This window comes from Neoarius graeffei, chromosome 28 (assembly GCF_027579695.1).
Source record: "Neoarius graeffei isolate fNeoGra1 chromosome 28, fNeoGra1.pri, whole genome shotgun sequence".
NCBI lineage: Eukaryota > Metazoa > Chordata > Actinopteri > Siluriformes > Ariidae > Neoarius > Neoarius graeffei.
The window spans coordinates 47,735,222-47,760,610 of NC_083596.1; the positions used below are offsets into that span (position 1 = coordinate 47,735,222).

At 41.0% G+C, this 25,389-nt stretch overlaps 1 protein-coding gene across 1 annotated transcript in view; it reads right to left on the bottom strand.

Annotated features, from left to right (window-relative positions):
* Positions 1-3,244: 3,244 nt before the first annotated feature.
* LOC132875683 (golgin subfamily A member 6-like protein 22) overlaps positions 3,245-25,389 on the bottom strand; it is a 41,847-nt gene continuing 19,702 nt past the window's right edge. The window contains exons 5-6 of the mRNA XM_060912631.1: positions 5,958-7,085; positions 3,245-4,880 (exon numbers count right to left, since the gene is read on the bottom strand). Of these exons, the coding sequence (XP_060768614.1) occupies positions 3,610-4,880; positions 5,958-7,085 (2,399 nt within the window). The 3' untranslated portion in view covers positions 3,245-3,609. The remainder of the gene's footprint in view (positions 4,881-5,957; positions 7,086-25,389) is intronic.

Here is a 25,389-nt window from a genome sequence, read left to right on the forward strand (position 1 = left end):
TATTGACAAATAGAATAAGCGTGTAGGCCCGAATAAGACCGTGCAGGCGGGAATTTTTCGCAAAAATAAATAGCCATGCATGCACGGTTATTCGGAACTCGAGAGTAGCCTCCATTTAGTTTTATTTTGTGGATTTTATTTTGAGGCAATTGTTTGTAAGTACAGGGCACAATTCATGCAGTCATGTTTTCAAATGACTGGCATAGTTTCAAATGCCTTCTTTTATATAACCTTTCACTTTGAGCAGTGGTAAAGACTACATTTGTTGTCATTTTTATTTTTGTATCATTTTACACACTTAAATTCTAATGAAGCCAGGTTATGCCTTGAACCATGTTCAAACTTTGCACAAGGTAATTGTTTTAAAAATAAAGTTAAATGAAAGGCTAGGCTATCTTGTTTGTGCATGTATTTCTGCATAGGGAATTTGGATGAGTGGAAAAAACAAAAAGTAAAGTAACGAGTAGTGAAATTACTTTTTAAAATTAGTAACGAGTAAAGTAATCCAATTACAGTTTAAAGCAGTAACTAAAGTAAAGTAACCAGTTACTTTTTTTAGTAACTTCCCCAACACTGCCGACAACAGTACTTTGAGTTGTCGAAGAGAGGTGAACAGCGCAACTGCCAGATGTCAAAGGAGCTCAGATGCCGGCTCATTCGAAACACCATGACCAGTATGATTGCAATCCTGAGGACAAAGGGGGATGGAGAATCACACAGATACCCATCAAAGCCAGAAATTACAGCAATGGCAAAGAGAATAGTACTGTACTACCCCTGCTGCAGGACCAAGGCCTCCATACATGGGTAAGTGAAATGCATCCAGTTGATGACTGTGTTTCATGTTGGACGTTTTTAGTAGCGATTTGAAAAATTTATTAAATGTCTTGTGCAGGTCACTGTGTACACACAGCTATATGAAAGATTACAAAATGTGAGATCCCCCCAAAAAAGAACTCCAGATGGGAGACATTCAAAGAGGTGAGCTGTAACTAATTATTATTATCATCAAAGATTCATCTGTTAATCATTTTCAAGATTAATTGATCAGTTGTCTGCAGGGCCGGCTCTAGGTCTTTGGCTGCCCTAGGCGAGACTGAGTTTTGCCCCCCCCCCCCCCCCCCAAGAAAAAAACCCCTCTAATAACATCTAAATAACACTTTAATCTAATCACTCTATTCTATTACTATTAAACAATGTACGGTGCATGGACAATAAACAAGAAGTCATTTTTATCTTTTTCATTATTGTTATTATTGTTATCATTATTCACATAATGTGTCACAAAGTAAAATGACCACACAAATTCAATACATATCTCCATATAATGGGCAAAAACTCTTCCGCACCCTGTTCAAAGTGTAGTGCATGGACAATAAACAAGAAATTATTTTTAGTTTCTTTTTTGCTATTAAAAGTTAAGTCATCTCTGAAGAATTAACAAATTAAATGAATAAAAAATTCTACAATTCTAAATTGTGCAAACTTAAGCACCCTGTTAGGACATCAATGGGCTGTATTTTCAAACAAAAGTGCTATTATGGGTACTTTGTTATTGAAGTAACATTACAATGGGACTCATCTGGTCTTTCTAATGGCAAATTAATATCATCAAATGATATTTCTCTTGAGATCTCTTGGTTGATGCTCATCAGAGCAAGCCCATTCAGACGTTCTTGACTCATTGTTGACCTTAAGTATGTCTTCAGCAGTTTTAATTTTGAAAAGCTTCTTTCAGCAGAAGCTACTGTCACAGGTAGTGTAACAGCAGAGGTAAGGAGCATGTATTTCTACATCCCCAGCCACATCAGAGGTGTTGTAAAAAAGGTTTTCAACCTTTCATGAGCCAGGGCGCACTTTTTTCAATGAAAAAATCTCAAGGCACATCACCAATAGAAAATGTTGACTGAAACTAAAACGCTGTTGCCAATATTTACAATATACAGTCATTCTATAATTTTCCACGGTACACTTGGTGATCTCTCACGGCACACTAGTGTTCCGCGGTACTAGAGTTCGGCAGCACAGTGGTTGAAAACACTGTACACCACTGATGCACTTGGTAACATCTCCACTCAATAACTCCATCCCTCCTTTTTGGTGGGGTTTTGGTCGCCCTTGGCGCCCCTGGGCACACTTTGCGCTCTAGGCAATTGCCTAGGTCGCCTATAGCAATCGCCGGCGCTGCCACCCTGCTTTTTTTTTGACAAATCGCACCCTGACTACATGCTTTGCTGTACAATTAAATTAGGCTAAGACATTATAATGCTGACTTGTTTTCAGAATTGTGGAAGTCATAATTTTTCTCCCCCCGTTTCTGCGCCCCTGGATGGATGCAGCGCCCTTAGCATTTGCCTATATTGCCTATGCCAAGGGCCGGCTCTGGTTGTCTGGTCAATATAAAGTCCAAGGTGATATCCTCAAAAGTCTTGTTTGGTCCACAACCTAAAGATATTAATTTCACTGTCACAGAGGACTAAAGAAGCTAGAAAATATTCACATTTGAGAAGCTGAAATCATATTTGGACATTCAAAAAAAACCAAAGAAAAAAAAAAGAAAAATGACTCAAAATGATCAATCATGTCAATGTCCTGGGTGGTCTGTCTCTAGTGTTTCCTCACTTCCCATTTTTAATGAGTGCTCTTATTTTAGTGTTTGACTACAAAGTAATTGCTTTGGATGTGTGTGGGGGATATTGCTTTTTATTACGAAGCACTTTGTGTAACAATTTGTTTGTATGAAAAGTGCTATACAAATAAAGTGAGATGGATTGATTGATTTAGTAGTTGACAACTAATTAATTAACGGACTAATCTTTGCAGCTCTACAAAGAGGCGCTGTCTTGAGCAGCCAACAGACACAGATGAAATCGATTCAAGTTAGAGAACTTACTTCCTGTTATCACTTTGGTTGTAACCAATATAGATATAGTCTCTCTCTCTCTCTCTCTCTCTCTCTCTCTCTCTCTCTCTCTCTCTCTCTCTCTGTGTTTTCTCTCTTTTGAAGCTAAAAGAATGAAAACAATACAGTTTGTCATATAACTGAGAAATATTCTGGACTGAAGACTTTCCCCGAGGTGGAAAACTTAAGGAACGTCTTTACCTCAAAGCGAAGTCAAACCGCTTTTTTTTAGTGTCTTCTTTCATAAATACTACATCAAAAGTCTCTTTACACAAAAGTCTATCAGCTTTATCAATATCTATATCCTAAAAAACATTTTTAGTGTGCTAGAAGGTTGTTTAAAAAAAAAAAAGTTGTGGTATAACAGCATTAGTTTCCTCATTACAGTTTTTCACCACTGCTACGACTATATTTGTTCGTGTTCTGTGAGTTTAGTAGAATCCTGTACCGTCCTCCTGTTAGTGAGGTTTAGATGAACGTCCAAGCAGCGCTTTCACTCTGACATTTCAATGTTCAAAATGCCATAACTTTATCAATGACTGTCTTTGTTTACAGTGAAACAAAATAACCCACTGATGAGCACGTCATGCTCTGAAATATAAGACTTCTGATCTGAAGTAACAATAAAAGAATTCTGTTATGACGTGTGATTTTTGCCTACAACAGCAAATTCAAGCCCAAAGTCATACAAGCGGCGTAAACTCAGCTTAAACCTGCTGCTGGTTCTGATACGTTACGCTCATTACTGTTGTCCGGTACACTTCTTCCCTCAGTCTGAGAATCTCCGAAAGCTCTGAATTTTTCTGTTTCAGAGTCTCCAGCTCTCTGTGCTTCTCCTCCATCTGTCTGCTGAACTCTTCCTGCATCTTTGTTTTTGAGGCTAAAATGTTTCTCTGGAGTTCAGGCAGGATGATCTTCATGATGTTTCTCTCTGCCTCCATCCTGACCTCTCCTTCATACACCTCTCTGATCTCCTCCATCTCCTTTTGGTGTCTCTCCTCCATCTCTCTCCTCTCTCGCTCTCTCTTTTCTTTTAGTTTCTTCACCTTCTCTTCCATCTCTGTCCTTCTTTCTACCTCTCGTTTCAGCTCCCTCTCAAGTTCTTTCTTTTTCTCTTCATCCCTCTCTTCTTTCATCTTTCTTTCCAGATCAGTTGTTCGGGCGTTAAGTTGTCTGATGTCTCCTTCATGCTCCTGGATCACTCCCTCTATCTTTCTCAGAGAATCCTGCACCTCCTTTTCTATTTTTTCCTTCATTTCCATCTCCTCTCTCATCCTTTTCTCTTCTCTTTCCTTCAGGATCTTTGTCTCTATCGCTCTGATCTGAGATTCTGTCTCCAGGTAGATCTCACTGCTGTAGAATTTCTCTCTGCTTCCTTCCACCATCTTCTCTATCTTCTCCAGCAGCTCTAAGACCTGAGAACCATCTCCACTCTCCTTAATGTTGAGACAGTGAAACCTGTTCCCACATTTCTCTACAAGTCTCTGGACCTCCTGGTCTCCTGACTGGATAAACTCCTCAATGTTCTTCTTCTGAAGTTCATCAGTAACACTGAATATGATCATGGTGTTTCTCCAACATCTCTCTCTAAAAATCTCCTCCATTTTCTCCAGCATCCCTCTCTCCTCTCCTGTAGACTGCTTTACAGGTATGACCAGGAGGAAGGTGTGGGGTCCTGGAGCAGACAGATGGACACAGAGTCCCACATCTTCTCTCAGTTTCTCCAGAGACAGTTCAGGTGAGAACCAGTCAGGAGTGTCCACCACAGTCACCTTCCTCCCAGCCACCTCTCTCTGTGGGCGCTCACTCTGCTGGGTGGATGGAAATGTAGCTGTAGCAGCCTGGTTCCTCTCCTCTATGCCCAGGATGGTGTTTCCTGCTGCACTCTTCCCAGACCCTGTCCTCCCCAGCAGCACCAGTCTCAGTTCTGGTACAGGAACCAACACTGGAGAATCTGGACGAGACGATTCTCCACTCACTGAAAATGAACAAGAATTAATAATTTAATACAGAATCACTGACTGCATTATGGTGATTACGTTGTTCTCTGGAGTACGGTGGTGGATCAGTGGTCTATTAATGATTAAATATGGATAGCCCATGTCCTTTATGTAACTCAAATTTAAGTTCCCCAACACATAGAGTGTCATTTTTAACAGTAATTTACGTGTTGAGCTGGAAATAAAGCATTTGTCTCTCTATAGTCACAGATGGAGAATAATTATTTTCACCCCAGTTTCTCCCAATTTGTTCATTTTAAAACCCACCCACTCATCATCTCTTTCTTCTCACATGACAGCTAACAATCATGGCAGGTGAAGGCTAGCGTGCGCTTCCTCTGAGACACATGACGAATATAGCGCTCATGATGGACGAGTGTCACTGTGATTGATAGAGGAGAGAGTAATGCCATCCATCCCTCCACAACAACAACGGCAAACTCACAATAGGGCAAATGCTTTTCTCCTGCACCGCTCAGGATCTCTAGATATCAGTACGTTTTTTTTTTTCATTTTTATCTGCTGTTGGATATTTTTTCATTATTTGTTACTGTCCCTGTTTTATGTCACCTTTATAATATTTATATTTATACTGTAAACAAATTATAAATTTAAGTGCATGCTGTGTCTCTCTATAGTCGTCTCTTTTACCCCCAAACTAGTGATGAGTTACACAATAAACATACAACAAGAAACATTCATCACTTACACAATGGACGAATTCCATCCATACTGTTTCTTCTCCTGATTGGTGTTGCTGAGTCCTGAGTCTCTCCACTCACTAGGAAACATCAGAACCAGTCAGAATGAGAGAGACATTCTTCAGGAGTGAAAGTTAGACAGATGATATCATTAAAGTTATGTTTTATACACAAAACCTCACCATTTTCACTGATTAAATTACACTTTCTTACAATATCTGAAGAGTTGCACCATTAAGTATCAATACAATATATTTCAGGTCCTTACATATGATTTATTCAGTGTATATTTACCACTTAGAAGTACCGACCTTTTGAATAGCTTTTACTTCTTTAATGTAACAAGTTACTCACTGTTTGGATGTAACTCTTCCTTGCTGTTTCTTCTCCTGATGGGGGCTGATGATTCTGGATCTGTCTGTTCCTGCAGCTGCTTTGTTTTCTCCTCTAGAAGTCGGTCTTTCTCCTGAAGCTGTTTGTCTCTTTCCATCAGCTGTGTCTCTCTCTCAGTTAGAAGTCTCTCTTTCTCTTCAAGCTGTTTGTTTTTTTCTGCTGACTCAGTTTTCTGTTGCTCCACTATGATCATCTGCTCCTGTAGTTGTCTCTTCTTGTCCTGCAGCTCCTCTCCCAGTGTCTCCATTTCTTTTTTACTGGTTTCCAGTTCTTTATCTGTCTTCTTCAGCTGGGATTCTTTCTTACTCAGCAGTTTGTTCATATTCTCCAGTTGTGTTTTTTTCTCCTCCATGTGTCGCTGACTCTCTTCAAATTTCTTAATTGTTTCCTCCAATTCAGTTTTTATCTGTTTGAGCTGTGTGTCCTTCTCTTCCAGAGCCTCATCTTTCATCTGCAGTGTTTTTACATTTTCAACCACATCTCTGTCTTTCTCCTGAAGCTGTTTGTCTCTTTCTAGTAGTTTGCTTTTACTGGTTTCCAGTTCTTTCCCCATGTCCTCCAGTCGTCTCTGTCTGTCTTTCAACTGTATCTGATTCTCTTCTAATGCCAAATTTGTTTTTCCCAATTCTTCTTTGACCTCTCTGAGCAGTGTGTCCTTCTTTTCTAGTGTCTTGTCATTCTCCTGAAGCTGTTTGTCTCTTTCCATCAGCTGTGTCTCTCTCTCAGTTAGAAGTCTCTTTTTCTCTTCAAGCTGTTTGTTTTTTTCTGCTAACTCAGTTTTCTGTTGCTCCAGTACGATCATCTGCTCCTGTAGTTGTCTCTTCTTGTCCTGCAGCTCCTCTCCCAGTGTCTCCAGTTTATTTTTACTGGTTTCCAGCTCTTTATCTGTCTTCTTCAGCTGGGTTTCTTTCTCACTCAGCAGTTTGTTCATATTCTCCAGTTGTGTGTTTTTCTCCTTCATTTCTTCAGAGGCATTTTGAAGTTTTTTATTTGTTTCCATTAACACTGCACCTCTCTCAGTAAGAGTCTTCTCATTAGTCTCTAAACGTTCTTTTAGAACCTTCAGCTGTTTGTTTTTTTCATCTAATTCTATTAAGTGGAATAATGTGGAGAAAAAAATTTTTAAAGAAAAAAGTCAGTATAATATTTTATATAGACTGATTCTATTTCATATTTGATTGGCATTAAACTATTTACTAATTGGAATAAACATGGTAATTTGCATAATTTTATGATTCTTTTCACTTGAGTAGTTACAGGGTCACAGCCACAACCCTTTACTATCTAAGTCTCCTAAACTTCATGCTTTTTGTTCAGTGTATAAATCATATCTTTCAGAGAGAATGTGACAGGTTGTGAATTTCAGACTTCAGCTTACTGGAGATCTCGTTATTGAACACTTCCAGGCTGTAAAAATCAACAGGTGCATTTACTTTTGTAGCTCTTTCCATACTCACCAGTCAGGAAAGCAGATTTCTCCATTTTCATTCTTTCATCTTCTGTCCATTTTCTGTCGCTCTGTGGAAGTGAATAAAACAGTGTGAAGGTTTTATACAAGACTCCATACTGTCTGTAAATAACGTGTGAAATAAACATGAAGTGTTTCACTGTTCAGATCACTGTGTGTGTGTGTGTGAGACTGAGAGGTGACATTACAAACAGTACACACTGAGCTGATTGAGGCTGATTTAAACTGATACTGTATTTAGTAACACACTGAGTTTTAATGCAGCCAGCTGAAGAACACAATCACTAAACAGTTCACTGATCAATATTACAAGAGTGATCAAAAATCCTCCTCTACAGGAGAATCAAGATCTTTGGGTTCTTTATTGCTGTGATGACATCACACAACATCACAATACAGTCATAAACTTATGCATCAAAATCTACTGTTCCAGATGTTTAAATCTGTTTTAAAGGCACTGATTGTGCTTAATGTTATTTTTATTTACTATTTTTATTGTTCATTTGCTGACTATTATATGTTCATGACCGTCAGTCAGTCATGGTCAAAGCTAAGAGCAGAATTCCCAGACACTGAGAGCACTTCAGGCATTTTTTTTCCTCCAACGGTGACACTGTGTTTATATTTTATTTTGGGGTGCCATTAATTTTGCCATATACAATTTAAGAAAAACTGTTTTTATGTAAATTAATTTTGTTTATGTTGTGTCTCAAGTTGAACTGAATATGTGTTAAACCTTTTCCATGGAACTTTAACTGGAATTTAAGACAAAGTTTGCAGATGGACTTCAACGGGGTGAAGGTCATAAATTTTATGACATTTATTTGCTGGACCTTTTATTCTGTTTACATTTCCACAAAGTGTTTACACTCACAGCAGTAACAACAACAACAACAACAATAATAATAATAATCATAATAAGAGCAAATTTCTAACAAACAGTTCAACAGCTGTGTTTCTAGAACAATCAAATGGGGTTTTTTTTATCCGCAATGTACCATCACAGGGGCTGTTACCATGGTAACTCATTTACCTGTCACCGGGCCCTGGTCGAATTATAACATAATTTAAGAATCTTTTTTAGTGCTGCTTCCATCAGTCAGAGATTCATGAATGTATAATATTTTATTATAATTTACTCACCTGGAAAACCCAAACATCTTTATCTAGATGATGAGATGAAAAACAAAAACAAAAGGAAGGTAAGATCGTTGAGATGATTAAAAATGCATCGTTATTGTCTGTAAATTCCTCTGTATTTGATCCAATAGTATTATCTATAAACATTCTGTAGCTGTTCTCATGAAGTCTGTTTTTATCCTGTACTGGCTCGTTTCTCTCCTCTTTCTGCTGATTTGAAAAATTAAAGCTCTTCAGCTTCTTTCAGCATTAATGCTGTAAGAAACAAATTCACCCGATCACTGACTTACATTCTGTTATCAAATGAAGTGTGATGAGGAGCTACAACTGCGACCCAAGCAGTGATATTATAGCTCGTGCCAAATCTGCAACATCTTTGTACAACAAAAACACACTCCAAAAAGGAATAAGATTTAAATTCTTGTTATAAATTACTGGGGAGATTTTCAATTTAACTTCATAATTTATTAATATTTTCACATAGCATTGTTTACATAATATACTTGATGTGGTTCAGTCATCTTTAGTTGGATCGAACATTGCTTGTTGTGTCAACACTTTTTTCACAAATGGAACTTTTACTAACCTTCATTTACTGTTTGACATGATTATATATAATTTATTACATGCAACCTATTTTAATTAAAATACCTACTTAGTCCTGCTGTTATATTTAAAGTAATTTTCTTTGGTGGAAGGGAGTAACTTTGATTTTGACATTGGTGGGGACACAAAAGTGATCCAAGGCAGAGCTTCCAAAAGGTGTTTTTTTTTTCCATTAGCAATCATAATTTCATGTCATGCAGATCTTATAGGCTAATGAGGGCAGCCGTGGCCTAATGGTTAGATAGTTGGTCTTTGCATCCCCGAGTTGCAGGTTCAAATCCCACCCTTATCTCTCCCTGCATCTCCATCCATGGCTGAAGTGCCCTTGAGTAAGGCACCTAACCCAACATTGCTAGAATCTGATGATTTATTACTTTTACACCACACAATTCCTAATTTGTGTTTAAGCAGTCGTTCTGTCTCTTCCACAGAAATACATGAAAATAAGAATTAAAAACTTTAAGCATTTTTAGCATTATATATATATATATATATATAGATAGATATATATAGATATAGATATAAAATTCTATATCTGTATTGTTTGACATGGGGGGGGTGTCAAAATTCACTGACTGCCTTATTGAGACACTCATAAATAGGTGCTACTGGTGGCATTTTCTATTCTGTAATTAAGCTCAAATTTAGTTAAAATTATATTTGGATATATAATTTAGTGATTGCCTATTATAACATGATTATGATTACATTAGTATTGCATTTGTAGTATACCCCCCATTTTTTTTTGTCTTTTTGTTGCCCCTCCATTTTCCATATTATGTCTTTTTGTTGCCTGTTTCTGTGTTCGTAACATGTGCTATGATTTTCACTGCAGATGTGCTTGTGACTTCTTTTATGTTCATGCTGCAGTTACCAATATTCGTATGTAGGTGGCAGTAAAGGACCATGGATTTGTTGTATCTAGCCTAGTAGTAGTAGAAAGAGGTCTCTGTAAAGCTAGCCGTCAATATCTTGGGCCATCTTTATGGCCCAAGATATTAACCTCTGCTTTCTTTCAGTCGTGAGTTAGTCGGGGATATGTGCGTGCCCTGTCGGGAGTCGGCGCTGAAATGGGTCAGTTCGGTACCGCGTGGATCGGCGTACTGTGGTACGCCGATCCACGCGGTACCGAACCGACCCATTTCAGAGCCGACTCCCGACAGGGCACGCACATATCCCCGACTAACTCACGACTGAAAGAAAGCAGAGGTTAATATCTTGGGCCATTATTAAAAAATGTTCTGTTTCCAGTCCACAGGCCGGGTGAGTGCCGTTTGTGCGGGTGAAATTTTTTTAATGCCGGTTTTTCGACATTTTTTTCGGGTTCGTAAATCTAAAATCGAACTTGACATTTCCGCATTCCCAGGACTTTCCACTAAGGCTCATACTAGCCAGCCATGACAAATAAGTAGCCAGCCGGGGGGAGTAAACACAAAATAAACTCCCGTGCACGCAGTTCCCAGGGTTAAGTGTATTTTCCACAGACCATTTATTTATTCACTTTACTCAAATACAAAGTAAAATGGCAGTAAATCTTCTTTCTTTTCTTGCATATTGCATCATGAGGCGTTCCTGGCTTGTAAATCTCTTATTTTCGGTGCATGATACATTCACGCACCTGAGCATGCGCCGAGTGCGCGCGCACACCGCATGTCGGGGCGCGGATCTCCCTTGATCAACGGCTCAGTTTGACATTATTGTCAGTCCGTTCATTTTTCGAAAAGACAGAAGTCACATGATCAAGAAATATCACGTGTTATATGCGAAAGATATGATTGGCTATTGCTAGCGACTCTTGCCGATCAGTCTGGCTCCCGATTAGTTTTTCGAATCGGCTGTGAGATGAGTCGGTACCATCGAAAACTAGTCTTTACGCCTGACTCGCGACTTCAGTTGGCTCGGTACGCTGAAAATCGGCGTAGTGTGCGGCTAGCTTAAAACGGTGAACGCAGCAGACTCAGCAGCAGACTCAGCGGCTGTCACGCTGTTGATTCTGAAATGCAAGTCGCACATCTGCATGGCCATGCAGTAGCCTACATCTGACTACTTACATTCTGTAAAACCATTAGGTCTATAAATTTAACATTCATTCATCAAGGATATTATCTAACACCAAGTTACATTGCTCCAGCATTCCTTTTCTCTGCAGCTATGCAGTAGCCTAGCTCTGATGCATCCTGTCACGTTGCTAAACCTGCCTAAGGAGCCGCAGCAATACTTTTATGAAGGGTTTCCATACATCAAAAGGATTTTGTTGAGTTTTTAAAGCTCGACGGAAACCCTGCACTTACATTCTTGACTTTGAAGAAGAATGAACGAATGTCTCGTTTCTTGGGAGGGGGGCCGTCATCCATGATACTCAAGTCAGCATGCGAGTCGTAGGGCAAGCATGCATGGACATCGAAGTCCAGCTCAATTTGTAGGCTGATGGAGAGTGGGGGGGTGCGTGGGGTAGGTCAGGTGTATACGTGTGAGATACGTGTGAGATTTCTTACAAAGCCCTACAGTTATGGAACAGCCTTCCAAGTAATGTTCGGGAATCAGACACAGTCTCAGCATTTAAGTCTAGGCTGAAAACACATCTGTTTAGTCAAGCCTTTTGTTAATGGTGTTTATGAGGTAAAGGTGTAGATCTAGAGGGTCCTCAGACCAGGGGCGTGTTTAGCCTATTTTTGGGGGTGCTCAAGCACCCCCAAAAATGAGCTCAGCACCCTCAAAAACATTGCTTTTGGACGTAATTTTCAGCAATAAGTGCCCTTGCGCACTGCTCAATGAATGTGTGCGCGGGCATGTGCGTGTTCTTGAATTCACCTGTTACGTGATAGTTCTATGACCAGTAAAATACCTCTCCTCCTTGCGTCCCCTCTGATTGGGTTGCCTGTCCGCGCGAGTGCTTGCTACGACATGGTGTTTTTTTTAACTGGATTCCATGCCGATGAGGAACTCGAAGTAGCACCTGAGTATTACTGGCATAGCGAGATGTGAAGGTACGGACTGGAGTTACAATTGTTAAACACAACACAATAATATGCATAATGCAATATTGATGTTCCCTGGTCTATGAACAGAATGATAAAAACGACATTTATCATCCATATCGAGATACTTTTGTGCAGAGCTGTACAAGTGCTACGGTGCTAGACCACCGTGTGTTAGTCAATTTTATTTAATGTAACATAGCGTTTACTAATGTAAACTAATGTAAAATCATAATAATACACACTTATTACACAATACACAATAACACATTAATTAACAATTACCACTGTTCAAAATGAATAGCTCCAACATTACAAATGCAGTAGTGGGTCTTGTTTAGTTAAAAATATAACGTAAATATTTGTGTCAGTGGTTGTAAATGTGTAGATATCATCGTTTATTGGGTCAGCTTCTGTTAAAACATTGCATAAGTCTAGTCTTGTCTAGTCTAGTCTTCTTGTCTAGTTAAGTCTAGTCTAAATGCGGAATAAACGTGGGAACACTGTTGTTCAAGCCAGGTGCCTCTGTCAGCCCTGGGGGCTAAGCACCCCCAAAGATCAGATGCTAGAATCACCCCTGCCTCAGACATAGAGTGTTTTGGTAAACTGGGATGTATGGATGCTGTCAGTCCCCACTCGCTTGCTCACTCAAGTTTGTTGACAGTGTAGTGGCTGGCTGCTTTATGTCCCGGGGCTCCCTCATGCCTGTGTTACCTTCTGGCTCTCTCCTTTTAGTTATGCTGTCATAGTTAGTTGCCGGAGTCCCTGCTTGTACTCGGTGCAATATGTATACTGTTCCTACTTATTCAGGTGACATTGGGCATACCTAACAACCTGCGTTCCCCCCCCCCCCAAATCTGTCCCTCTGAGTTACATGGAGTCAACAGGAAATCTTTTGGTGGAGAGGGTGGAGACCCCGACTGGCTATCGTAGCCTGCAGGGAATCGGCCGTCAGACTTTCTGCCGCATGTCCCAGACCCGGTGAAATGTAACTGAATTGTCTTGGCCAGCCCTAAGGGTCCCATCTGCATCTCATCATTGCTGAGGAGTGTGCTCCCATCACCCAATCAAGCATCCAGCCAGAGCAGGTCATGATATTTTTTTAACCATATTAACATGCCATTGTTGTGTGTTATGCCTGATGTCAAGACTCTCATCTCTGCGAGCCTACCACACAGATTTAATACTTGCCATTTTTAGGGCATACCTAACAACATGTGTTTTCTTTCTCTCTCTCTTCCCCCCCCCCCCCCCCCCCCCAATCTGTACCTCTGAGTTATATGTTGGTCCTGGGATTAAGATGCTGGCCTCTTCTGCCCCTCGGACCTGCTTGATCCATCCTGGTGCCCTGTGTCTGGTCGGAGTTTTATTGCATCGCTCCTGTGAAGGACGGCCTCATGAGGACAGTTGAGGGTTATACCTGGAGGATGCTCTGGACTAGAGGTCTGCGCAGGACAGAATTTTCAGTCCCGCTCCCGCTCGCGCCCGCATTGTGCAGTCCCGCTCCCGCCTGCTCCCGCAAAGAATTATGATTTTCAGTCCCGCCCGCGCCTGCCATATTTTGTCCCGCTCCCGCCCGCAAATCCCGCATGATGCAGACGTTCGCGTTATTTCTCACGAAAGTTCTTGTCATTGGCTTGGGGAATTAAACATGCTGAGCTTAGCTGAGCTCTCCACTGGCCGATCCTTCATTTATTGTAAGTTTATTGTTTAGACTCTGACATTCTGCTGACACATTCCAAGTTCAGGGCTGCATGCGCTCATGATTGACAGCTCTCGCTTTGATTGACAGCTCTCGCTTTGCGCACTCGCACTCCCACTTCCGAGTCTGTGGTGTTATGATTCCAACTGCGATTTCATTCTCCTCTCATATGAAGTGCTGCGCAACCACAGCCAGCTCCTCAGATTATACACTGTCTATTTCTAGCTTTAAATTGAACAATCTGTGCGATACACAGTCCTTTTTAATACTAGTTAATACTTTTTAATACTTTTTTTTAATACTTTTTAATACTTAGGACTAATACTCTTGACTTTTTAACGGTAAATGTACATCTTTTTAAAGCAGAACTTACTTCTGAAGCACTGTGAGCTTCACTAGAGGAGCTCTGCTCTTCTGCCATGATCAGAGATCTCAAACACGGAAGAGCGGAAAGGAATCGGAAACATACGCGAGATTAGACCACATCTGCAAATTTAGGCATCTTAAAATGGTTTTATTAATGCCAAATAAAATATCCAGCACAAATTATATACGATAGACATAAATTAATAATTTATAAATTTTATTTTAAACACGTTTTTAGTTAGTGGGACTGCAGCTTATCACCTCTCCCACTCGTGCCCGCATTGTGCACTCCCCCTCCCGCTCGCGCCCGCAATGAGCTTTCAAAATTTGTCCCGCGCCGCACTGCTTTGCGTTGGGTCCCGCGGGAGTGCAGGGCTCTCCTCTGGACTCTTACAGTAATGCTTTTATGGCTGAGGACTACAGTTGACTTGCTAACTTTAGGACTGCAGTTATCATGAACAGTTTTGCACTCAAGTTTCCATCAATGAAGAGTTATAAAATCAATGAAACTGTCTTCATGTTAAAACTGTTAATGTTATAGTCATGCTGTCTGTTGTTGCTCAAATGAGGATGGGTTCCCTTTTGAGTCTGGTTCCTCTCGAGGTTTCTTCCTCATGTCGTCTGAGGGAGTTTTTCCTTGCCACCGTCGCCACAGGCTTGCTCATTGGGGATAGATTAGGGATAAAATTAGCTCATGTTTTAAGTCGTTCAAATTCTGTAAAGCTGCTTTGCGACAATGTTTATTGTTAAAAGCGCTATACAAATAAACTTGACTTGACTTGACTACGGGGGGTTAATGGGCGGGTAGTCACGGCTGCTGTGGGAAGTGTGCTGCTTTTACAGCAGATGGAGCGACAGCTGGGATAGCCAACCATTTAAGTTAGTGAGAAACAGGTAGCTAATCAGAGAATGATATCTACATTAGAGGGGGGATTATTAGCAGTGTCATACATTTAACCCTTTGTGTGCCATATAATCATTGCTCAGGTTAGGACATCGGTTTTATTGATCGTGATTACACAGTAGCGGCTGAATATTGGTAGGGACACGTCCCTAGCATCCCTACCCAGAATTACGCCCTAGGGTGGAATGTAATATTGTCGGTGATGCCAATGCTTGTCAAATAGAACTTTGTGTAATTTTTATGAACTATTTAATATTAATACATTTTATTTGCAAAATTTACATTCATTCATTCATTATCTCTAGCCACTTTATCCTTCTACAGGGTCGCAGGCAAGCTGGAGCCCATCCCAGCTGACTACGGGCGAAAGGCAGGGTACACCCTGGACAAGTCGCCAGGTCATCACAGGGCTGACACATAGACACAGACAACCATTCACACTCACGGTCAATTTAGAGTCACCAGTTAACCCAACCTGCATGTCTTTGGACTGTGGGGGAAACCGGAGCACCCGGAGGAAACCCACGCGGACACGGGGAGAACATGCAAACTCCACACAGAAAGGCCCTCGCCGGCCCCGGGGCTCGAACCCAGGACCTTCTTGCTGTGAGGCGACAGCGCTAACCACTACACCACCGTGCCGCCCAAAATTTACATATGGCAAATAATTCTGGTATTACTGATACAATGTATATTAAATAATTAAGTTTATAGCTCAGTCATTCTCTTTAGTAGATAATTGTTTACTTGACTGTACATATAGTCCTTTTTAATTCAGTTGTTTTCTCTGGGATGAAAATGCTTATTTGATCCCTTTAACTTGATGCAGTGTGATAAATATGCCGATTACAATAGGAGTGTAGAATGTGGAATAAAACAATCGGTGCTTTGGATTATATATTGGAATTTTTTCTCGTGTAGAAGGGCTCACGGGTGTATGGAAGGGAAAAGTACAGATTTTGTAAGGGCATGGGCAAGGATGCGTTATCCTAATGGGCTTCATGGGCAGCTGCCCAGGGCCTAGGCCACTAGGGGGCCTCGGAGGTAGCGAGATCGGAAAATATGAAATGATATTTTCAGAAGTTTTGATCATATTGATAACATTTTTGATGCATTCCGCCACCCGTAAGGAAGCCCACCTTGTCCCGTCGCATAAATCACCTATTGTCAATATGATCACTGTCCACCATGTCTTCACACGCTACGCCAGCTTGAGTTCAATGATTTAATTAATGACTTCGCTTTCCAGAAAAGTAGGAAAGTGCCCTTGTAAGTTGACCCATGGCTGTCAAACTGAATGCGCAAAGCTGTGTGCCGCTGCTGTTTGGGGCATTACGTGTGTGAAAGGATGAAATGTTTCACATAGCCTAACATTTTGAGATTTATTTCTGAGAAGCAAGATATTTTTCTTTCTTTGTTATCGCTCTTTGTTTTCACAAGTTAAAAGTCGCCTGGATTCCAAAATGAAAACGAACGGTTATATACCAAATGAATGTTCTTGTTCTGAATACTAAAGAAACTGTTGTAGGCCTAGATTATGTTCTTGACATGTTGTTCATTGACTCACTCATTCAAAGGCTTCTTGAGGCTAAACTTTAGTTAACCAGACTTGTTAACCATGATGTCTGATGGATTTTTTCACCATGCAATTGCCTATTTCACCATTGCTTTTTCTCGATTAAATAGGTGTTGATGGAATTAAAGTTTTATCGTTCAATAGTATTTCTAATTGTGCCACTGTCATTATTTAAGTTTCTGTGTCTAGTTAGACAGGCACATCTGAGGGGGTGAATTTGCTGAGCGCAGTTGACAACAGGTGGGGGTGGGGCCTCGGGGGGGTGTCTGCCCAGGGCCTCGGCAAGGGTTAACGCGGCTCTGTGCATGGGTAACTAATGCCGCTTTTCCACTACCAATGCGGCTGAGTTGGGCTGAGTCGAGCTGAGCGGGGCTGTTGGAGTTGCATTTCGACTACAACCGCGCTGAACTGTGCTGGCTGGAAGTGGGTGGACACATTGGGTGGAGTTAGCGAAAGTGGGTGGACGTCACGTGATGTCGTTAAGCGGCGCAAACAGTGACATCAGTGATCTTTTAAGCGGTAGTCTCACGACCCGGATAGTAAACAATAAACATGGAGGACATGGAGTCGTTAGTGTTGCTGGTCTTGGTGCTGTGGCTTGTTGTCACCGACAACGGCAACAGATACTGGCAAGAGCGTATAGATGAGGCGAGGCGCATAAAGCTTCAGAAATTCTCGTAATTCGTAATTCTTCTTCTTCCGGGTTTACGGTGTTTACAGATCCCAGCATGCTCGCGGGGCGTGTGTGGGCATGTGAGGACACTCCTCCTCACCAATCAGTGCACAGGGGAGTGTCTCCTCACGCCCCTAGCCCCACTCGGCTCGGTTTGGCTCGCTTCAGCCCTACTCCAAAACCGTGCGAGTTTTGGGTGCTAAGCAGGGCTGAAGCGAGCTGAGTCGTGCTGCTCTGAGATAGTCAAAATGCGAGCCGTGTCGGGCTGAAGTGAGCTGAAGCAAGCTGAAGTGAGCTGAAAAAGGGTAGTGGAAAAGGGCCATAAAGGTTGACATGTATGAGCTCACTGGCCAATATGCGCTGTCCAGACGAGTGAAGCGTCCAAGCCGCCATATTACCACACCCATCGTGTGTATTTGGCTTTTGTGTTAAAGCATCATATCCGATCAAATTTGTCCCAAGAAAAGTATTTCCTGACTTTTTATTCTCTTTCGTTACCTCCTCTTATTTTCTCACCTTTACCCCCCATTCCTTACATATCTTTATAACGCTCCCCTTCACTGTTATTGTTTTTCTTCCTTTTCCAGTTCAGTCTCTGATCATTTTCTGAATGGCTCTTTTGCTAATATAATTATTTTTACAGATATTATTTCAGTTTTTCTCTTATACAGTGTCTCTTTCTCTTTTGTATATTTCTTCTTCCTTTCTGTTTAGGACAGTTGTTGAAAGAGGATTATTTTCTCACATTATTTTCCATTTTCACTTCATTCTTTAAGAAGAAGAAACCTTTATTTGTCACATGCGGCCTTCAAGTACAGTGAAATTCATCCTCTGCGTTTAACCCATCTGAAGCAGTGAAAACACGCACACACACTCAGAGCAGTGGGCAGCCACACCAGAGTGCCCGGGGAGCAGTCAGGGGTCAGGTACGGTACCTTGCTCAAGGGCACCTCAGCCCAAGGCCGCCCCACGTCAACCTAACTGCATGTCTTTGGGGGAAACCGGAGCACCCGGAGGAAACCCACGCAGACACGGGGAGAACATGCAAACTCCATACAAAAAGGCCATCGCCAGCCTCTGGGTTCGAACCCAGAACTTTCTTGCTGTGAGGCGACCATGCTAACCACTACACCACCATGCCACCCATTCTCACAGGCATGTCTTAACAGTATTTACTGGTCACATAATTCCAGAGGATTTTTTTAAGGATTTTCCACTAGGAGACCAACTGGTCTGGGCAATACAATCACAGGCCCCAGAGTCCATGCGGCTGCACCGTTGCGGCATATTCTGTGATGCAAAATGGTTCACCAATCACCATACAGACAAACACACTACAGTGACTACACAGCTATCAAGAGCAATTACCAAGCACAAATGTTATGTCGCCCTGTGATGACCTGGCGACTTGTCCAGGGTGTACCCCGCCTTTCGCCCGTAGTCAGCTGGGATAGGCTCCAGCTTGCCTGCGACCCTGTAGAACAGGATAAAGCGGCTCGAGATAATGAGATGAGATGAAATGAGAAATGTTATGTCAAAGACACTCAAAGTTACACAGTAATGACATTGGATTCTGACATCAGCCATCTCAGTAACAAAATTTTAGTTTTGTTTTTCTAAACCAACATGATCTTGTATGTATATCTTATAACATAGATCTTCATTTTCCTTCTTAAATGTATACTTACATGGTACTTGGTTAATTAATTGCAACTGATTGAACCAAATGATAAGACATAACTTGGTTTAAAATTTGGTCTCCCAGTGAAGCTGGTTTGGCATTGACTAGGAGACCAAATCTGGCCACTGGGAGACCATTTGGTCTCCCAGTAACTATGTTAAAAAATGCTCTGCGATAATTCACATCACACATGAATCGATGCGGATGGAGTTCAACAACTGATAGATTATTCCTCAGGGCTCACACTAATATCTCACATCTCATTATATTTAATACACATTGGCTTTTTTATACTATTGAATTGTGATATTGATCTTATTTTTGTTTGATATAGAAATAAATAGATATTGCCTGATGGTTATGTTTTCTTGAAATTTATGTAAAAAATGTTCAATGTTTTGGAAATATTAATTGGTATGGAAATATTTTCTAATAAATAGAGTATTAGAATAATTTAATGTTTTGTTATGATTAGGTCATAAATTGTAATTAATTTAAAGCTTGTTTAATTTTATCATTATGAGATGATTGATTGATTATACATCATTTGTAACTATAGCGATGGAATTCAATCAATCTGTTTCTAAATAATTAATCTGTAATATCTACATGTAACTCTGTTCCATCCATTATTTGCATGATTAATTTCATTTCATTTTTCATTCTGTGCAATAGAATATATTTGTTTATGTTTTTATTGCACATCTGGAACAGTATATGAGGGTTCACAGCCTCTAGGCAACAGGAAATGACGTCTCCATCTCTGTGGAAACCAGAACTGTTCGGTCATGTTGTAATGTACACTTTGTTTTCTTCTTTGTTATGCATGTATCGTCTATGTATTTTCTATTTGGTCAAATAATAATAATAATAATAATAATAATAATAATAATAATCTGCGGTAATCTTCCTGAATGTATCCATGATGATAAATGTAATTTATACTGTACATTCTGATTAAAACAAACACCCCCACAAAAATCAACCATTCACACACTAACACACACACACGGCACACGGACACACACACACGGAAACATGCCTCAATAAATCACATGTCCAATTTTATGTAGCTTCCGAGGCAGAGATATGACCGTACCGAGCCGATGCATGTGGTGATATGGCGGCCGGATGGCGTCACCCTGGCCGGCCAATGAGCTCTCCAGATATTTTATCCAGAGGTCAGTGGCGTGAACTGTCTAATGCACACATCTCTCTGTAGTTATATACACTACAGTAATGTTAGCCAAGTCTCAATGACTTTGAGAAAGACTTACTGATATGAAATCACATTCAAACAAAAACATTCAGCTTTTTATCTCTCAGTATCAGTGTGTAGGTCAGATTTCTGTGTCTGTAGAACACTAATGACAAACTAGACAGCAGCATGATGAATGTTCTGCCAGCGATCACAGTCTGTTGTGTTCACTACACTATGCTGATGATGCTCATATATCTATGTGCTATTGCACTCTGAACACACAGCACAGTCTAATCTATTCCATCTGCACAATAAATATATTATTCATGCAGCATCAAGACATCACTATCAGAGAAAAGTGGTTTATACTCACGTCCCACTGCCCGCTGTGAAAGTAAATAATACAGTGTGAAGATTTTATGCAGGATTACAGATGTGAATTGTTTCCTGTGAAAATGTGGAAAGTATCTGTTACTCTGGTTAAAACACAGCTGATGTGTGTCTTAATCAAAAATAGGAAAACTAGACAACAATCAGTCATCACCCACAGTAAATCTGTAGAATGTAGCATTGTGCTAATATACGACTAATTATGCCAATCTATCGATGCCACTCTCCCTTAAAAATTTTTATTTATAAGCAGAAGCTACATGGACCCATAGGGGACCTATTTTTTCATGATCTGTTCCTTCATATTCATCATAAGTGCTACCGGGCGAGGTTTGTTTTGCTTGTCAACACTTGTGTAATAATTATCTTGATGTATTGTAATGTCCAGGAAAAATAATTTAACACAGCAGCATATTTAACAGCAGTTTCCACCCACTGATTGTAAGAGTCCCTCGGAGGTGCATTCTGTGGATTCGGCTGTGAGTGAGACGCTCTTTGGTGTGAAAGAGTGATCCAGGTCCATCGTAAGTTAAGAACGAACTAAAGTACAAATTTGATTTTGATGGTGTTTGGGAAAACCATGTTTGCTTAACGATGGTTCTGAAGAGGCACTTAAAGACGCTCTTAGTGTTAAGAGGCTTTCGGGAAACCCACCCCAGATTCCTTCCCGTAACCATGATCTGAAAATGCTTTTTGTGTTTCTGTTTGATCCCTGAATTAAAATGTAGTGAATGCAATAAGTTTATAAAATATCAGCCGCTACCATGAATGTGACGTCAAGTTATTTACTTACCGGTGAGAGAGGTCCTGTGTAAAACAACAGAGAGAAATGTAATGTTAGATAAAATACAAAGAGAAAAACCTGATGATTTACAGTCAGAATAGCTGCTAAACAATCTTCACTCTGTGCTTTCAGTACAAAGATGTTCAGCTACAATTTTAACCATTTTAATAAAATATAACAACAGACAGTGAATCATTATAAATAGTTGATATTCAAACAATTAAATGCTTCATGGAGTGTTTTTTCTCGATTTCAATCTATTTCATCTGCACAATAAATATATTATTCATGCAGCATCAAGACATCACTATCAGAGAAAAGTGGTTTATACTCACGCATTGCTGCCCCCTGTGAAAGTAAATAATACAGTGTGAAGATTTTATGCAGGATTACAGATGTGAATTGTTTCATGTGAAAATGTGGAAAGTATCTGTTACTCTGGTTAAAACACAGCTGATGTGTGTCTTAATCAAAAAGAGGAAAACTAGACAACAATCAGTCATCACACACAGTAAATCTGTAGAATGTAGCATTGTGCTAATATACCACTAGTTACCCTTAAGGAACAGAAATATCTTATGATTTTTGGAAAATACCATTTTACCAATATACAGTGAGTTAGTATATGTGCATTTCCCCCTGTGTATTTTAATTATAGAGTTAAATATTCTGTAATGTATCGATGTGCTATTGTAGAACATAAAGGAATAAACAGAATATCAGATTCCCACTTCCTTTCATTAAAAACACAGACATTTATCAATGTAAAAAATTGAACAGATAACAGAATGATGTACGTTGCTACTGCCTCGTCTATATATTGCTTACGACAGCATATGTTACGTCACAGTAGACGTGGGTGTGTGATCTTGTGATGTTTTTCTCTCTTTCACTCCCAAATCCCTCTCTCCTATTATATAAGTTTTATAAATGAAGTTAAGGACTTCAGTTCTCAGTTCACGCAGGTTGTCTTTATGCTGTGCGCATTAACATGGCTTACTGCTGTTAGCTTAAAGAGACTAAACGCTCGGCCGAATCAACTCTTCAGTGCTTTTTCAAAACATGGTGTGATTGTTACTCAGAGCAAGTGATGGCAATTATTCTGTCTACAAGCACTGAAACCTGTTAAAGATATGATTTATGTTTATTGTGACGTGTCAATAAATGTTATGTATCTGTTCATTTCAGGAAGAACACAATTATGAGTCCCGCCTGATGAAAATAATCCAAAAAGGTGAAACGATTCTTTGACACTCGTTCAATAGTCAACTATTCCATCCAGAGGAATCCTGGGAAATTTTATATTTTTATTCTGATATGATTCTGTATGAGATTCTGATTGAGTCTGGCAGTGGTGCGTTATACAGTGGGGCAAAAAAGTATTTAGGCCAAGTTTACATTAGACCGTATCTGTCTCGTTTTCTTCGCGGATGCACTGTCCGTTTACATTAAAATGCCTGGAAACGCCGGGAAACGGGAATCCGCCAGGGTCCACGTATTCAATCCAGATCGTGTCTGGTCCGGTGCTGTGTAAACATTGAGAATACGCGGATACGCTGTGCTGAGCTCTAGCTGGCGTCGTCATTGGACAACGTCACTGTGACATCCACCTTCCTGATTCGCTGGCGTTGGTCATGTGACGCGACTGCTGAAAAACGGCGCGGACTTCCGCCTTGTATCACCTTTCATTAAAGAGTATAAAAGTATGAAAATACTGCAAATACTGATGCAAATACTGCCCATTGTGTAGTTATGATTGTCTTTAGGCTTGCCATCCTTCCACTTGCAAGTGGTAAGTGACGCGCATACCCGATATGCACTGAGATCACACACACAGCGGCTCAGTCCCGAATCACTGCTCGTGCACTTCACTCGCGCGCTCTGTGAGCTGCGCAGGGCCGGAGTGCGCACCCTCCAGAGGGCACTCGCTGTTCAGGGCGGAGTGATTTGGAGCACAGGATGCCTGCGGAGCCGAGCATATCCGTGTATTGGCGTTGCTGTGTGCACGCTAATCGTTTTAAAAATGTTAATCTGATGATCCGCTGATATGGTCTAATGTAAACCCCACCTTAGTCAGTCACCAATTGTGCAAGTTCTCCCACTGAAAAAGATGAGAGAGGCATGTAATTTTCATCGTATACCTCAACTATGAGAGACAAAATGAAAAAAAAATCCAGAAAATCACATTGTCTGATTTTTAAAGAATTTATTTGCAAATTATGGTGGAAAATAAGTATCTGGTCAAGAACAAAAGTTCATCTCAATACTTTGTTATCTACCCTTTGTTGGCAATGACAGAGGTCAAACGTTTTCTGTATGGTAAGTCTTCACAAGGTTTTCACACACTGTTGCTGGTATTTTGGCCCGTTCCTCCATGCAGATCTCCTCTAGAGCAGTGATGTTTTGGGGCTGTCGCTGGGCAACACGGACTTTCAACTCCCTCCAAAGATTTTCTATGGGGTTGAGATCTGGAGACTGGCTAGGCCACTCCAGGACCTTGAAATGCTTCTTACGAAGCCACTCCTTTGTTGCCCGGGTGGTGTGTTTGGGATCACTGTCATGCTGAAAGACCCAGCCACGTTTCATCTTCAATGCCCTTGCTGATGGAAGGAGGTTTTCACTCAAAATCTCACAATACATGGCCCCATTCATTCTTTCCTTTACACGGATCAATCGTCCTGGTCCCTTTGCAGAAAAACAGCCCCAAAGCATGATGTTTCCACCCCCATGCTTCACAGTAGGTATGGTGTTCTTTGGATGTAACTCAGCATTTTTTCTCCTCCAAACACGACAGGTTGAGTTTTTACCAAAAAGTTCTATTTTGGTTTCATCTGACCTTCTCCTAATCTGGATCATACAAATGCTCTCTAGCAAACTTCAGATGGGCCTGGACATGTACTGGCTTAAGCAGGGGGACACATTTGGCACTGCAGGATTTGAGTCCCTGGCAGCGTAGTGTGTTACTGATGGTAGTGTAAGGGTCTTGCTGGGATTCGAACCCTGGTTGTTGGTGTGATAATCCAGCAAACCCCCACTAGGCCACCAGGGGGATGAGTCAAGTGCAGAGGCGTGAGGCAAAAGTAGAGTATCAAAAAAAAAGTTTATTTATAATCCAATGGAAAAAACAAAAAGAAAATCCAAAAGCTCAGAAGATAAACCAAAATAAAAATATCCAAAGGTAAAATGTCCAAAAACAGAAGGAAAGGCAAAATGCTGAACGCTCAGAAGATCAAAAAGGTGCAAAGTCCAAAGAAAGCAAAAATATCAAAAACACAAGGGCACAGGCAAGATACGTGGGACAGAGGAAACTAGCACTAGACAGCATAGCATAAAGACTCCGTGACAAGGGAACAAACAGAGGGGTATTTATACACAAACTAATTAAGGAACAGGGCGGGGCAGGAAACAGGCAATCAAGACAAACACAAAACACAGTGGCAGCCTCTAGAGGCCAAAACAAACATGACAAGATAAACATAACAGCGGCCTCTAGAGGCCAAAACAGTCCCAGTCCTAACAGGACCCCCCCCCCAGGAGTGTCTCTTGACGTTCCCAGGGCGATCCGGATGGGCTGAATGGAAGTCCCGACAAAGTCCTTTATCTAAAATGTCCTGGGCAGGGACCCAACAGCGTTCCTCAGGGCCATAGCCCTCCCAGTCTACCAGATATTGAAGCCCGCCGCGGACCCGGCGGGAGTCAAGCAGGTGATGCACAGTGAACACAGTCTGACCCTGGAAGATGCGGGGGGGTGGGGGATTCCTAGGGGCAGGGGCATATGTGGATGTCAGTACGGGCCGCAACAGGGAAACATGGAATGTGGGGTTGATCCTCAGAGTCCGGGGCAACTGGAGCCGGTAGGCGACAGGGTTCACCCTGCGCACCACCTTGAAGGGGCCAATGTAGCGAGGAGCAAGCTTGCGGTTC